This window comes from Numenius arquata, chromosome Z, assembly GCF_964106895.1.
Source record: "Numenius arquata chromosome Z, bNumArq3.hap1.1, whole genome shotgun sequence".
Taxonomy (NCBI): domain Eukaryota; kingdom Metazoa; phylum Chordata; class Aves; order Charadriiformes; family Scolopacidae; genus Numenius; species Numenius arquata.
In genome coordinates, this window is record NC_133616.1 from 71,096,921 (window position 1) to 71,113,523 (window position 16,603).

The following is a 16,603-nucleotide window of genomic DNA, read 5'->3' on the forward strand; positions in this document are numbered from 1 at the left end:
GCTGATGGACCCCATCAGCCATGACAGGCAGGCCAGGAGCTAGAAGGGTCCTGACCTCCACGCAGGGGTGTGTTGTCCACCCACAGTGGGACAGAGTTTTTCCATGTGGGCTCTGCTTCCCTTTGCCCCAGCTGACTCCCTCCAAGCCAAGGTGCATGGGGTCTGGCCCTTGGGTTGGGCAGCCTAGGTCCACCACTGCTCACCTGAGCCAAGCACAATGGGGCTACGCATGGGCCTGTTCCCCACAGCCCGAAAACACCAGGACATGTTTTTTCCAAAGGAACGCAAAACAGGGCAACTGTTTGTACAAAACTACTTTGGAAAATCTGTGTCATCATTAAAGTAACTCACATAAAAATGCTTAACATGCTATGGTGCTATCACAGAAAGATTTTGCCAGTTACAGTAAGTGCTACCCACAGAAATAAGGGTTCTACAAGTAGTTGAATGTTGCAGGGGGGCAAACCTACTGTGCAAGTTACACTTGGGAACTAAAACCTAGGAAGTAACACTGTACAAACAGAGCTACCCTCTCACAGACCACCACCCGATCTCAAACAGAAAGGCTACAGAATACCTGTAGAAGTAATGCCCACTTGAAACAAAGTATGTTTATCTCTGCAGAAGTCTATTTTGCTATTTTTAAAGCACCACTACTCCACAAATATCCAGGGTAGAAGAGATGTTGTATTTTTTCACAGACAAATTCTAGTTACAGATCTCTGGAACTTGTAAATAATACTTAGAATACAGAACTTCAAATCAGTGCAAAATGTACAGTTGAATTAAACACAAAACACATATTGCAAAATATATACAGAATTGTTCTAGGAACATAACCAAAGGACAAACAGATGTTTAAATATAAGAGAAAAGTCCATCTTTTATAAATTACTTTTTTAAAACCAATTAGTACACTAGGTATGTTATTTGTAGACAAGTTACCACAGCATAGTGACGTGTCTCATTTGCAAGGCAGACACTGAGAAACACGTTACATCATTAAAAGCCTGTTTCTGAGACCAATTCACAAGTAAACATGTGATAAAGCATTACTGGTTTGAGGCACACAATGTGGAAACAATTTTCAACCACTTTAATGCTTACTTAGGCTTTTTTTTTTCTGAGAATTATTAGGCAGATGCACAAAGAATAAGCACTAGACAATAACTAAACTGTTCAATGATCATCTTGCCTTAGCTTGTTGGCCCAAGATAATTTATTACCAATGTATTGGAACATTCACAAGAAATGCTATAAGACATCTTAGAGTATCTTGATATTAAAATGGCATTCATAAAACTGCTTGAAGTTGGATGATGTAAATAACCAGAGGTGAAAAACACAGTTATTTAAGCAATAGTTAAGCCATAGTTTGAGAAGAGTTAAGATGTCGTGGGTGGTTCTTAATAGGAGGGACGCTATAGCATATGTAGAAATCTATAGTGAATTACAAACTCTGTGATGCTTTGCATTGAAAGCAGAGATGGTTCCTTCCAATAATCAGAACTTGCAGCTTCAAGGTATTGATTGCTACTATCTACACCATTGCTAATTAAACTATCCCAAGAATAACTTGCTTTTGGCATGTTCAGAAAGCTGGAGTTATACAGCTATTGCTATGCTACAGATCCCCAGAATCTGCTTTAAAATAGCAGTGAAGGCTTTATAAGCACCTAAAATTACACAATAAATACTCAGTAATTCTTCAAGCACCTCTTGCTACCCAATTTGGCAAGATCAGCAGCACAAAGAAAGGGATGCCACGGCAAGGCAAGCTGTTAACTGTTGGACACAGGCCCATGTCGATTTGCGCCTGCCTTCCTCCTGAAAGCAAAAGGACTGATGTGCGGCACCCCCCCGGGACAGTGAGAGAGGACTGTTAAGTGCCAGGCAGTCACTGGACTTGTCACATTCCTGCAGTCAGGCACAAGGGCGGGCTCTCTGCTCTTCAGCCTGCAGTAATTCGTATGGGGGAAGAGTTCTGCCTCCTACAGCTGATGTTTACATTAGGAGTTGCTGCCAGAGGTGTCGTACGGGACACGCACAATATAAATGAAGCCACTTCTTCTGAAATCAAGTTGTCTCCTAAATAACACACTTGAGCTGTGCAGAGTGACATGTTAAATGGGTGCGTTGCTAGGAGAGCTCGGAGGAGTCAATACACCAGTAACATTGCCCTGTTAAAAAATACTTTGCTTTGGGGTACATCTTAATATCTACACACATTTATTTCAAGAATTCAGACCAACTTTTTCAACAATACAGATCTGCTTATAAAACTTTCTCATAAATTATCTTCACAAAAAATAAAGTCAATCTTTCGGAAAACATGTTCAATACAACACTTCTATCAGTAGAAATTCTGTCCTATGATTCCATGGCAGAAAAGTCATAATCCACATTTAAATCTCTCCAAAGGGGCATAACCAGGAATCTAAACCAGAAGGCAACTATTTCATTTATTGTCACAGGAAGCAGAATCAATGCTTCCAAAACATAGAAAGAGTGCACTGTTTCAACCGACGTGTATGGGTTTACAATCAATAGTCACTGTCCTGTAAACACTGAAACTGCTGGTCTAACTGCAAGTTAAGATAAGTAATTTGCATTCATTTCACTGCATTCCACACATAAAATGGCTACACTGTTAAAAAAAAAAAGCCAACATTAAATAGCAAAACGAACGAAGGCTTTGAGCTGAATCTCTCCTACAAGCCAAGTGTCAAATCAGTAAATGTTGACATTATAAATAAAACTTCAACATTACTTCTATGCATTATAAAATCAGCCTAATAAACCTAAACCTTAGAATAGCAGCCAATTTGTAATTGTTTAAAAATACATGTGACCTTTCAATCAGTCAGCTATAAATACATACTGCGATGGAAGGAAGATACCATCTCTCATCCCCAACAGGCTTTCAAGGAGAACACAGTATTACGAGATGGATGGGGACAAAGGAATGCTGCAGTCAGAGAAACTCCTCAACAGTTGCAGTCTACAACAAACTTGTTTCCATTGTTACCTGAAAGTGCATCTTTGTATCTGTAGAATCATCCCCATATTTACAAAAAAGTAAAAACATTGCAATTTTGCCACACTCTTAAGCCTATCTAACCTGCATTTTCTGTTAAGTGCAAAAAGTACATGAAGTGATACATGCAGTGGTGCATATAAGATCAAAGCCTGAAAATGAGGCAATGCTGTCACCATGAATCCAAGGTAGTTCAGTAGTCGCCGAGTCTTGGCTGCACAGATGTTAAATGGCTGAATTAAGTAGAAATTAATGACCAGTCTAAGCCCAATAGCCAGAGCGGTGTTTGAGAGCAGGGTCTCCGTTCCCCGGCTCTCCACACAGATTCACCACCACGTGCTCGTGCCTTTGTTACCAGTTCCAGTACAAGGCTGGGCCCAAAGGGCAGGAAGGCAGCCTGGCAGAACAGGAAAATGCAGTTACTGTGAAGGTTGTATGGAAGAGGTATGAGGCACAGACTGAAAGAACATCTACTGCCAGGTCCCTGGATGCGCAACTCCAAGCGCTCCCCCAGTCTCAGTGCTGGAGCTCGGACTGGCGCCTGTGCAGCACAGGGCATGCCTGCTCACATGGGCAGTACGTTATAAAACACCTACGCAGCTAAATCTGTTGCGTCTTCAACATTAAGTCCTTCTTAAGTGTCTCAACAGCTCCTCTTACCTTCTCCTCCCACAAGATGAGGCTTCATTTGATAATGACACATCGCATGCCAACAGACTGCTGCAGAGTGATGTGCGCGCATAAATGCTTCACGATTCCAAAGAACTGATACTCATAACAAGTACATTATTTGCTCTTTAAAGAAATGTAATCTGTACAATACTTTTAAGAGGGTAACCATGAAGATTAATGAACAATTGTATATAACAGTTCATTTAGCTTTGTTCCTTATTTAAGTCTTGCAGTGGACTATGCTACAGCTTCTAGTTTTTAAAATGCTACAACAGCTATTGCCATTGATTTTAGACACACACAGACCTCATTAAAATCTAGAAAGAGCAAGAGGAGTTCAAATTGTATGCGTGCAGAGACTGTACTATAAACGCAGTTGTGCTTTCACTATATTGCCTTTGTGTCTTTCTGGAAAGCACAAGTCCATTAGAAATATGTGCTGGGAACCTCAGTGGGACCAGTAAGAAAGCAAGCTCTGCCGCCTGCCTGAAACTGGTAAGAGAAAGATCCAGAAGTGAGTGCTGTCAGAATGCTGCAACACAGCAGAAGCTGCACAAGGAGGCACCGTGAAAGGAAACAGTAAGGCCAAAGGGTATGTGCATATGTATGTATACACATACATCTACACACACACATATATACACATATATAAGTAAACAAAACGTTTTGGCAAAATAACACTCTTTCATTCAAAAATCAATGCAATGAAAACAGCAGCAATTTAAACTATACAGATCAAGTGTAAAAGCCATGGGGGTAAAAAGCAGAAAATTTTCTGAAGTAGCACCTGTATCTCTGGGACGACCATTTGAATTTCAGTTCTCCTAATTGAAGACAGAGGTAATGTGTTCACCTATTAAACCAGATTTCAACCAACTGGCCACCTTCTCTTGTCTGCAATAGTGGGGTATTTGAAGCGCACCATGATTTTTGGGGCCCTTCGCTGGCATAGCCTCGTAAGGACACTAGTAAAGGGCCAGGAGCGGGTACCTCAGCAGGAGATACTGGCTGTGCTGTCAGTGCCTGCCATGGGTTATGGGTACGGTGAAAGGGCTGGGCAGTGGAGCGAGGATGGAGGAGTGTGCTCAGGATAGCAACGAGCCTGCATCTCCTCCCTCTCTATGGATTATGCTTCCTCATCCTGTGTCCTGCATGCTGATTACCACCTGTCTTGAAAGAACCGAGACTCTACCCCAGCGCTTTTGTTATTGCATTATTTACTTGCCTTGGCCATGCAACCACTAGGTTCTCGCACAATGTTACTTGAAGACTCAGTGCTGAGAATAATGTTTCTGCCTACTGTCACATAAGTTATACTGCATTGTTTGTTCAATGTAAAGGCTAAGTCAAAATGTTTTGTATTAACTGCAAAGAGCTATTTCCTCTCTTCTAGGAAGTCTTACATACTATGGGAGAAAACACTAGGCCTTCTCACATACTCTCCGTCATGAAAATCTCAAAAAAATAAAAATAAAAAAAATATTGATATACTGGCCTCTACAGTACCTGAAACTGCAACATCTTAATAGAGGGGTTAAATAATGAGTTTCTCCTTTTAAAAGATTACAGGAGCTTTCCTGTCTCAACTGCCAAGGAATCTGTTTTGTCTTCAAAACACAATAAGCCTCATTTTATGATGCACAGAGACCTTAAATGCTAAGTGTGTTTTTCTTAAAATACATTTTCATTCCAGTGAGGCACTCATCTGCTCAAACAACATGTGGGAGCCGGTTTCTGAAAAAAAAAAAAAGAAAAGGGAAAGAAAAAAGAAAACTCAAAGCCTTCCTGTCCTCCACCAGGATCCCCTCTGGCAGCTGCGAGGAGAACACGTTTGCGTTTCTGTGTCGCCTTTTACCACAACGCTGCCCCGAGACAGGCTCATGCACTGTTCCGGGATTGGAAAATCCCCAGAGAAGGATGTGCTGCACCAAGGGGCCCTCTGATACAATACCTGGACCCGAGAGTTTCATGTTATTTCAGATAACAGATACTAAGCAACAGGGACAGCCAGCCAGGCCCTTAATGAGCCAAGAACATGAAGCACTGTCAGCTACATGCTGCAGGATTATTTATGTCTGGAAAAATAGCAAGACAGGTTTCTTTACTTGGGCTGCAGAAGATGGTCAGTATCAGCAAGCTTAAAGCTTACACATGCTTTCTCTAACAAAAAGTCAAATTTTCCCCTCCGTTACTGAATCGGCAATTGGAAAGAAGACCATGCATTCCCTCTGCTGCCCTGAGGGCACAAAGCAGTTTCTCTGGCTTTCTGGACAGTCATAAGCAGCAATCTATTTCAGATTTCCTCTCTAATTTGTGAGCTCCATCTGAGAGGGCATACCCTGAAATACAAGACTTCACCCTTCCTACTTGTAATGCTGGAAGCAGGATGCCAGAAGAGCGGACCCTTCACGCCCAAGTTCTGAAGCGGAGACAACCCTGTGTTTAAAGATCAGGAGATGAGGATTTTAGCTCTGTACTATCCACACTATCTCCTTCATAGCATGAGTCCCGCTTGCATGTGGATTAAAAAGAGAAACTGTAGTCCACACGGTGGCAACTCAAGAACATCCCTAAAATTAAATTAACAATTTGAACAATTAATAACAAGCCTCACTGAAAACAGGAGTCAGTCCTCCAAATGCATCTCTACCAGAACACTAAGAACAGAAGGAACCACTGGACAGGAAGAAGAGGCCACAGAGGGCTGCCATTTTTGCATGGCTGTTTTGTCTCTATTTATAGCTTTAGCTGTATCATTCTGTGGCTACAGATGACTGTCTCGCACCACCCATGTTCACATGCTCATCTGCACCACGACTGGAAAGCAGAAAGCACAGGTGATGATCAGGTGTTGCTGAAGAACCGTGCTTCAAGTACAGACTGATCAACAAGACCCAGTAAGAACCCCCTCAGCACCTAACTGGCTTCAACACAAAACAGCTTTTGCATATTTCAAAGCTACACTGAAGTCCTCTGAAGCAGCTGGAGATGTTTTTGTAGGCACACGGGCAAGAGAAACGCTCCTAAAGCTGCCACTTGAGTGAAGAATTCGTGCCATCCATAGCTGAATAACCTATTACAGTGCAAAAGAGGACAAGCAAGCCCACTGGCTAGCTGCGTGGGCTCTGGCCAACATGGCTCAAGGAGCTCCAAGCAGCAGGTGCATACAAGAGGCAAAACCATGCAGGCCGCCTGCACCACAGCTGGCTCAGAGGGCTCCTTGAGTATGATGCTGACCTGAAGTGAAAGTTCACTTGAGGACCATGGAAAGATGAGACCAGCAGAGAACTGAGTGAAGACTAACACGACTACAGCCATGGACAGCAGATACAAGTAATGTATGACAGGACCAGCACGTCTGCTCTAGCGCCAGTCTCTAGCAGGAAGCTGCAAGAGAAGTACTGGATCCCCACTTCTTCAGTCTTCCCCACTTCAGCAGATGGGTAAGCACAGAGACATGATCTCAGTCTCACAGGAGCTGACAGAAGAACAGCCTCTGAAGAGCTCATCCAAGTGAGAAAAGACAGTCACTCTGTCCCTGGGCCCAGACCTGATAACAACACCCACCAAGGACTTGAGAAGGCAGACCAGGTAAGGGAGTTTTCATGACAGCTATCGCATTCCCAGTCACCTGAAGCCTACAGCATGTTATATGCACACAACAGGCTTCAATACCTCCTATGGCTCCTCAGCAACGCTACACTGGACTTCAGCTCAGCTCTAATGTATGACTGTGCTAATTTACTTAAATGGACACTAAATGGTACTTCTTTTATCCTAATTAGTGGTAGTTCTTTTAGTCTTTGAGCTTGCTGTTAAACAACAGTCCAACTATGACAAATTAACGAAAATGAAACAGCACAAGTAAAGACAAGCAGAAAAGTCTGGTGTCAAAGATAATGGTTTCAATGATAGACAAAAATCCGTATAATGTAATACTGCCTCGGGTATTTTGTTCCTTTTTTATGTTAGAGTGGTAGCTGCTGAAATTCAAATGTCTTTTAAAACAGGCTTTGGCTGAATAATATAAGAGAAACTAAGCTGCAGCTGAAAACTTGCCCTACAAGCTGTTTGCCCGTCATTCATACTGTGTCCAAATACTGCTGAAGTAAACTCTCTGAAATATTTTGAGTCAACTGTTCTAGTACTTTCTCTCTTCCCAGTGCACAGGGCTCCTTTTATAGAAATAACCTCTCCTGTGTTTTGTATTTTTCTCTTTACGGTAGTACTGTTTCAGCTGTGCTATTTGGACTGATCCAAGGAGTTCTCAGCAGTTCATGTCTTTGCCTTTTTTTGGTTGGGAGGCTACTGTGAGCATTAATTTAAAGGAACACATTTTCATTTTTGGAACAATACATCAAAATTTGTCTATGGAATGATTTTCTTTAAGAAAAAGCTGTGAGGAGGGGAAAAGTCTTTGTGAAGGTAAATGGAGAAATCTCAGCATCTTGGAATCTCTGTTTGGCTTCAGTTTCTGTATACATGAAAAACTGGGAAATAGCTTATGGAAAAGCAACCCAAAGCAAACATTTCAGATGAGACAAATGGTACCTAACAGTTATTTTTAACAACGAGGCACTATCTCTGAAAGACGAAGGAGAACCCAGTACTCTCACAATATAATGAAAGGCACGCTCATAAGCAACCCTCTCCACTGGCTGTCTGCACTCGATTGTACTGAACCATCTTGGCATCTACAGCAGGTGTGCGGCATCGCTTCTGAGCACGGGTCTCTGCTTAGCGTCCTCCTTCAGAGCCTGACATACTATCCACTCTCATCTCTTTCAGGCTTCCAGTTTTTTTCTGCTTCTGCTTGGATTTTTTCAACATATGAACCTAAAATAGAAAGTTTTAAAAGAAAGTGAGTATTAAAATAAGCAGATCTAAGGCAGCTAACTAATAAACAAGTAAAATGTTGGAACTGCAACAGAAGAACATTTAAATACACAACTATCTGAAGCACCTACCCTTATAAAGCTGTAAGATTAAGTGCTTTCTTTACATAAACATATATACACAGGTATGTATATGTATATAGATGTGTAAGGATATGTATGTGTGTGCATATATATTCACGTACACACTTACACATATATACAGATAACACTATTAGTCACTAACCTGATAGAAAAATAGAAATATTTCTCACTGGAAGGACAAGTTAGGTTTGTTGTCTCTCTCTTTCTCTTTTCCCCCTTTTCTCTCAGGAAAAGAACAAAGTTTAATATATTCCAAAACATCTGAGGTATGACCCTCTTTTTCACCCATTTTTCCTCTGCAAGGGCCATTGTTCTGGTAGCCCTCCCGGTAGGGCTACATATTCTCCGAGATTGCCTGTAGCAACAAATTTCTGTGAGTTAACGGGGCATCCTTAAGGTAGCAGGCAAACGTGTAGACTGGTGTGCACCAGAGTCAACTACTGCAAAATGTTTATTTCACAGTTTCAATGTCAATGGCGAAGTTAAATCCTTAAGTAGCTGATGCTCTTTTCCTTCTACATATATATGTTGAGATATCAAAGAAAAACAGACACTGATTACTCCAAAGAATCTTCTTCTCAGACCCTCCTCCTCCATTATTCAGTTTTCTGTGCTGCTGCTCTCTGACAGACCTTCCCTCCACCAGCACCACCATCAGACTGCTTCCTGCCCCACACATTGCAGTACTACCATGGCCCTCATAGCTGTAATCTGCTTCAGGGCAAGCAGAGAGAGCTCAATACATGGGGAAAAAAGTAAAGTCACTAGGCTGAAGCTCGGGGACTGCTTCTTTTCAAACACAAGCCTCATTTCAACCAGTGGAGAGGGCTCTCAAACCATCCTCTGTAGAACTACTATGAATATATCCAACAGTTACCACACTGTGCCAACAAGCTCCTTTGAACTTAAGCATCAGAACACAACAGACAAGCAAGGTAATCTGGTCATACCCCCTGGAGAAACAAAGTCAGCTTGCTAAGACAAACCTACAGCCAGTACCTTTGGTCCTGCAGCAGAAATAATAATCTGGCCAGGGGCCTGAATCCAGGGCTCTCCATCAACTTGAACTGGAATTGGCTTTAGGAGTGTTACACGAAAATACGAGCCTTGGGCTATGCGGATTCCTGATCGAAAACCACCTTGGACTTGACCCTGTTAGGAAGCGAAAGCCAGGATATCAGTCACCCCAATAAACAAGACGCACAAATATTAGCTGCATTTAAACTGGATGGGTAGAATTTTACTCTCATCTGACAAAATACATTTCAAGTAAAAGAACTGCTTAGGCAAAATCTGCATAGGTTGCCTTTACTGACACATTAATTACTTAAATTAGTGCATGAAGACAACCTCAGATACCCCTGCAGGCTGCCGGAGGCAAAATACTTCACACAGTGAAGTCATTTGTGCACTCAGGTTGGCCAAGGAGCATGCAAGGTCATTTGCTTTTACTTCCCTCCTCCATAATGTAGAAAAAACATTTTCAAAACACCTAACTATGCACATGTGAAACACAAAAGTCTTTTAAAAGCACTTTATCAAACAGGGAGAGAGAGTTTTGCCAAACTCAACTCCATATACATACATACATACACTCAACTACAACAAACAGCTGAGTGTTAACTGTAAAAAGTGAAGCAAAATGAAGTTTGCTGCTACACATTCTCTTGGGTAATGTGTACAGACACAAAACATGGGGGTAAAAGAAAAAAAACACAGCATGGGTTTGTTAACATTTATATTCCAAAGCAACAGGTATGCTCCTTGTTGCTTCTAACTTCACAAAAATTTTAAGGGTCTCTATCAAACCACTTCTTCTAATGGAATGCCTTATATTTGTCTTCCTTATAAGATGGTACAATGCAAAACAGTAAAGTTGGCCAGCACCAAAGATGGAGCTGCACTAACAATTTTAAGCACCCACTTTTCCATTTTTGGTGGTTGTATTGATTAGCTCTCTCTAGTCACCTGACCACTTGTACTTCTTCAGCAGCAGAGTTCTTAAGATAGTGAAAGAAATATGATGAGAAGACAAAAATAACCTGCTATCCCACAGGACAGCATTGCTAACAGCAGACTATTGTAAAAATACATAATACATGGAAGAATTAAAGTTGCACAAATTGAGTTATAATACCCTTTGCAGAACTGGCGTACCACCCGCTCCATGTAGCATTTGGATCAAGAGCAGCTAGCATCAGATTCCCAGAAACAGGTGTTGGAAAGCCTATGGGAGATAATTATAAAGCCACCTGTCTAGGAGGAATCTCTGTCCTGAATGTGATGAGGTATGACAAGATTTTTCGCAAATACACTAAGTGAAGAGTGGGTATTTTTGTAATATTAAAATAAAATCTTGTTTTCATCCCATGAACGGTTTGGTTTTGACACCATGATATGAGGTATTTTGACATCTGTAAAAGAAAGCTAATACATTCCATAATACATATATATACACATATTTGCATTTCATATATATGTATACATGTATATTTCTGGCCTTGGTTCAAAGCCTATTTAAGTCACTAAGCATTTCCCAATGCTCTTTTAACAAGTGCTTCACACTCTCATTACTACTTCTTATCCATCCACAGGTTTCCTTAGTTTCCGCTCCATCTGTTGTAATCCGGCCCCTAAATATGGATCTTCAGGGCAGGCCAACAAACAGGCAGTGAGGGGGCAGTGCAGTCCATGAAGAGGTATTCCAGCTGCAGCCAAAATCCCGACATTGGAATGCTTTGTTCACAGACAACCCACGCTGCCCGTGAATTCTGTTTATAGTCTATAACCACTTCTGCGTGATGTAACAAGAACCTGAACAAATGATGGTATAACCTAACGTAGATGCATACTTTTTAGGACTACGCACTTGCAATGCACTGTTTGTTACAAAAATTAACCAGTCTGAGAAAACGTATGTTTCCTCCGTTCTTACCAGGACGCCAACTTACCATGTGCACGACGCCAGTCACACCAACAACTTCTAGCAGGCCATCATCAATGCGTGGTTTCTCAAAGCGGTTATCGCTGTCAGACCCCCAGAGATCGGCTCCAGACCCCCAGCTGCGTAGAGAGCACACCTCAGTGACCGCCCGTGGGCCTGCCCCCTGCCACAGACCCTGCCAGGGGTGGTTGGTTCTCCAGGCTTCAAAAGCCGGAGAAGCAGCTGGAGGAGACAACATGGCCTTCCCGCACTGCAAAAGGAGGAAGTGCTTTCCTAAAATTTGGAAGACATCTGACCGGATCTTTTAGGAATAGAAGGAGGAGTGAAGTAAGTAGTTTCCATTTCAGTGAAAAAGAATAGGTAAGAAGGAAGTAACTCCAAAGAGTTTTAGTTTGCTGGGAAATACAGGTTGCAACTACACTAACCCTGTACTTCCAAGACTTAAGAACTTAACATATAACTTAGTGGTCTTGGCAGTGTTCAGGGAAGCTACTGAACTGAAACTACTGCTAAATCAAGCAGCAAGTTTTTATTTTTGTACCTAGCCAAACTCACTTGTAGTTAGGCAGGAATTCCTGCACTTCAGCCTTCCAAAATGCTTCTGACAATTTAATAACTCCGTGTTGCTTTTTGTGCAGCATTAACCCTCCTTACTCAAATCACTCATTGTTTTACTGCACTGACTGCTCAGTACTAATCGTGATTTTTTTCTTCTCCACAGTTCTCATGTGCAACGTATACTTGTGTGTATGGGCACGTGCACGGGCATGTGCAGCTATGTGTGTGTATATGTAAATATATATATTTGAATAAAAAGTTGAAACATTTTCAGACTAAAATGGAAAGAGATACAGATAGTTTGAGATAAGACTGTACTTGAAAAAAAAATAAATAGTATGGCAGCACTAATTACCTGTCAGTTTTGTGCAAACAAAAAACCTGCCTCTACCAACACCTAAGGAAGCCAGATTTGCTGCGGAATTGCCTTCCTTTCTTCCACAGCAGTAACTCTGCTCCCTGTGCAGGTGTCACAACCCAGTGGTTTTCTGTGGGTTTTCCACAGCTACCCAGGGAGCATCACTGACTCCACGTACACTGACCAGCTGGCTGTAGGACCTGGACAGTGTTTGACAGGTGAGTCCTGGCTGGTCTTCTCTGCAGGAACTGCTTAGGCACCGGGTCTCTGGCATGCCACAAAGGGCGACCAAGTTGATCATCTTTGATCTTTCTAGAAGTCACGATGAAATGTGGTGGACCGTCCAAACAGTTTGGGGGAGGGGGAAAATGGTAATGGGCAGAAGCCACACAGCTACAACCAAGCCTAAAAAGTCATGTTTTACTACAGAACTCCTCCAAAAGAAGTTTGAAGACCTTTGGCGAGGCAATAATTCCAAGTTACTGTAGAAGAATTACAGAAGAAATAGCAAATGTATGGGAGTTTGCACAGGGAAATCAAGTCAGTACCACCTTTATGTGGCTTAAGATTCACAGAGTGAGATTGTGACCTTCAAAGGATCAGAAAAACTATGTCAAAATGGTATTAAGAGCTAGCTCTTTAGTCACGGTCACAAAGCCAGTGAGTCAGGCAATAATCAGTAACAACCCTCTATTAATCTACAGCATTTAACATTTTATCTAATCATTTCACGTTTCATGTTCAAATACCAGGCAGCATTTCCACACGTACAGCCAGACATGCATCCACACAGGATCCCTCCTCTCCCTTTTACCTGGGTATATTAATAAAAATGAGTCCTTCTATGCTTGGCAACTCCACCTCGTGCTGGTCCACTTGAAGCTTTATGTCTTTGTGAAGGTTTCTGGTGTGACTTATCTTCTGCAGCCCAACTTTCACGTAAACTCCTTTGTTGTGAAACCTGGGAGCAGAGAAGCATCCTGTAACTAAAAAGTAAGGCCCAGCATAGGACTCTTCCTTGTACTGCATACCAAGTACTGTCCTCAAACTGAGTTTTTCAGTGAAAACCCTCTCCAAATTGTTCTAGCTTTACTGCAGAAACAAAGCACAAGCCACAAACTGCTTCATATATATATATATATATATATAAGAAACTTTTACTTAAGGGATGATTTGTGCTGTCAAGGCATGCAGAGATCTATGAAATATTACTACAGAAAAATCATCCCTTCTTAAAGCGCTGCCTGAATGCAATGCCTCTTTGCAATGTAAACTTCTGGGCTGAAAAACTGTATTTTTAATTAAGACCTAGGGGTCTTCATGAAACATTTTTGAATGTTTTTTCATGCAATGCTAGAATAATTAAGGCACAAAAACCTTTGCAAGTCTTTGCTTTACATTTGCTAATTAATTTGAAATGTACTATGCTTAGAAACTTAAAACATGCTTAGCAATGTTAATGTGTGACAGAGCTCTAACATCTCTCATTTTAGAGTAAAAAAAGATGAGGAAGATTCTATGGCAACCCTAGAAATGTCAAAATATTTTAAGAATAACATAAATACATTTTAGTTAAACACACACAGTATTTTCTTCTATAGTGGAAACCTTTGGATACATGGCCTTCAGGGCAACCTTAAAATAAAAAGCATAAATTTCCATTGTTTGACCCGGCTAGCACATGGGTGTTGGTGGAATTCAACTCTGCAGAATCTCTCTAGCATCCCATCTAAATGCCGTAGGTGTTCAAGTGGGGAAGGCAGACAGTTTAGCGTGTGGGTTAAAGTAAACTCTTCAGAATGAGACTGTTCAGCTCTTTTAAAATTATTACATTGGATAAGATTAGTCCTACATGCTAACAGTTTTAAACAGCATTGAATTAAAGGTACCTGATGTAACACCATTTAACATATGCTTAACATATGCTTCTACTCCAGACCGTAAGATGTGTCTATGCTAAGACAGGCTTTGTCTGATTTGGATATAACTGAAAAATAACAGAATATCGGTAGGAAACGCAATACTTTAAATATCCCCAAGAAGTACTAACTTTTGTTGCATGAAGAAGGAAGCCTGCAGAAAGTGAAAGGATACAACAGTGCCATAACTGCAGACACAGTCCTGAATTACGTGACCTGTAAGAAACTCTTATGGACCACTGAGGTCCACAGGAGACATTGGATACAGCACCCTGTGACACACAACTAAGGGAAAATCTGTCACAGACTAAATCCTATCACTCCACTCTTGAAACAAAATTCCATTCCATTTATGTATCTTGTTAGGACACTGAGACCAAAAAGACTGAACAAACTGATTTCTGTAACGTTACCACGCCAATTCCTACCCAGTGGTTTTAAAGGTGCCTGAGAGATTTTATGATGAAAATGGCCAGCCAAGCTCAGAAGGGTGACCTTTGCACATCCACTGCTGGAGAGAATCACCACCCTTCTTTGCACATCCACATGTGGGACATCATTTGGGGAGAAAGTGCCAGTGGAAGCTGGCAGTCTACAGCTAGCACTAGCCGATAACATATTAGCTTGCCCACCTGGGTAGAAAGAAGGAGCATCTCCTAAAGCGAACCCTTGGCTGAATCCATTTTGCAGACAGTGGTTTCACCACAGTTAATGAGCAAGGCAGGAAGGAGGAAGCTCTCCTTGGAGCAGTCTCCAAAGGAAATAATGGTTTGTATTAGGTGAGACTCACATTGCAGTCACTGCTGTAAATGACACTGATGGGGACGAGAGAGGAGGGCAGGGAGTTACAGGCAGGACATCCCTCTCCATGGAGCCAGTGAGTCCTTGCATCAGCTTGGCTGATGCATCATTATGTCATCCCAGAATTATTTGGAAGGCTCTTGTCATGGTTTCAGCTGGGATGGAGCGAACTTTCTTGCTAGCAGCTGGTGTAGTGCGGTGTTTTGGATTTGGGATGAGAAACAGTGATTATAGTGCACTAATGTTTTTGGTTGTTGCTAAGCAGTGGAGTTCCTGTTCCTCACACCACCCCACCAGCAAGCGGGCTGGGGGTGCACAAAAGCTGGGAGGGGACACAGCTGGGACAGCTGACCCCAACTGACCAAAGGGAAATCCCACACCATATGACATCATGCTTAGTAAATAAAGCTGGGGGAAGAAGAATGAAGGGGAGTACGTTCAGAATTATGGTGTTTGTCTTCCCAAACAACTGCTAACGTGTGATGGAGCCCAGCTTTCCTGGAGATGGTGGAACCCCTGCCTGCCCGTGGGAAGTGGTGGATGAATTCCTTCTTTTGCTTTGCTTGTGCATATGGCTTTTCCTTTGCCTATTAAACTGTCTTTATCCCAATGCCTGAGTTTTCTCACTTCTACTTTTCCAATTCTCTTCCCCATCCCAACCAGGGGGAGTAAGCGAGCGGCTGTGGGGTCCTAGTGTCATGGCTAAACCACGACAGCTCTCTAGAGTACAGATATTGAACTAACATCCTACTGCTCAGAAGATTTTGGGGATTTAACCCACACAGCTCAGGAATCATCCTTTTGTTTGTTTTTCTACAAAAGATGCACTACAAGTATAGCCAACATCCGCACACTACCTGATGCCCCACTGGCTACACCATAGCTACATACACCCTTCCTGAGGGACATTCAGAAGGTTGGACTGATCTTCAATTCAGCCAACTGTATATCTCAGAATAGATAAAGTTAAAAGGTGATCCTATATAGGACCAGTTTCATGGATTATGAAAGAAAACAAGTGGTTTTTTAAGTATTGCAATCCTATACTTACCCTTGATAGACCAAACTGAAAAACACCCTCACCCTTTACTCTTAAAAGTCCCTTGAACAGGTTTCCATAGACTCAGGGAGACACCACAGCATCATCTTACGCTGTCAGTTTAATGACCTCTGTGGTTGTTGCGCAAGCAGCAAGCACCTCTGGTGGCCAGAGGAAGTAAGACCCTCAGTAACTGCTTCCCAAGCTTTCACGGAAACAAAACAAAGCACCCAGTCCTCAGGAATCACAAAGCAGCGCAGTGAGCGGATGCAGAAAGCCAGTCCTCCCAACTGCTG

The 16,603-nt window shown here is 42.1% G+C and overlaps 1 protein-coding gene across 1 annotated transcript in view; it reads right to left on the minus strand.

Annotated features, from left to right (window-relative positions):
* Window positions 1-7,930: 7,930 nt before the first annotated feature.
* Window positions 7,931-16,603, minus strand: part of DGKQ (diacylglycerol kinase theta) — a 97,830-nt gene continuing 89,157 nt past the window's right edge. Inside the window, exons 20-23 of the mRNA XM_074166571.1 lie at window positions 13,363-13,509; window positions 11,640-11,751; window positions 9,688-9,840; window positions 7,931-8,545 (exon numbers count right to left, since the gene is read on the minus strand). Of these exons, the coding sequence (XP_074022672.1) occupies window positions 8,447-8,545; window positions 9,688-9,840; window positions 11,640-11,751; window positions 13,363-13,509 (511 nt within the window). The 3' untranslated portion in view covers window positions 7,931-8,446. The remainder of the gene's footprint in view (window positions 8,546-9,687; window positions 9,841-11,639; window positions 11,752-13,362; window positions 13,510-16,603) is intronic.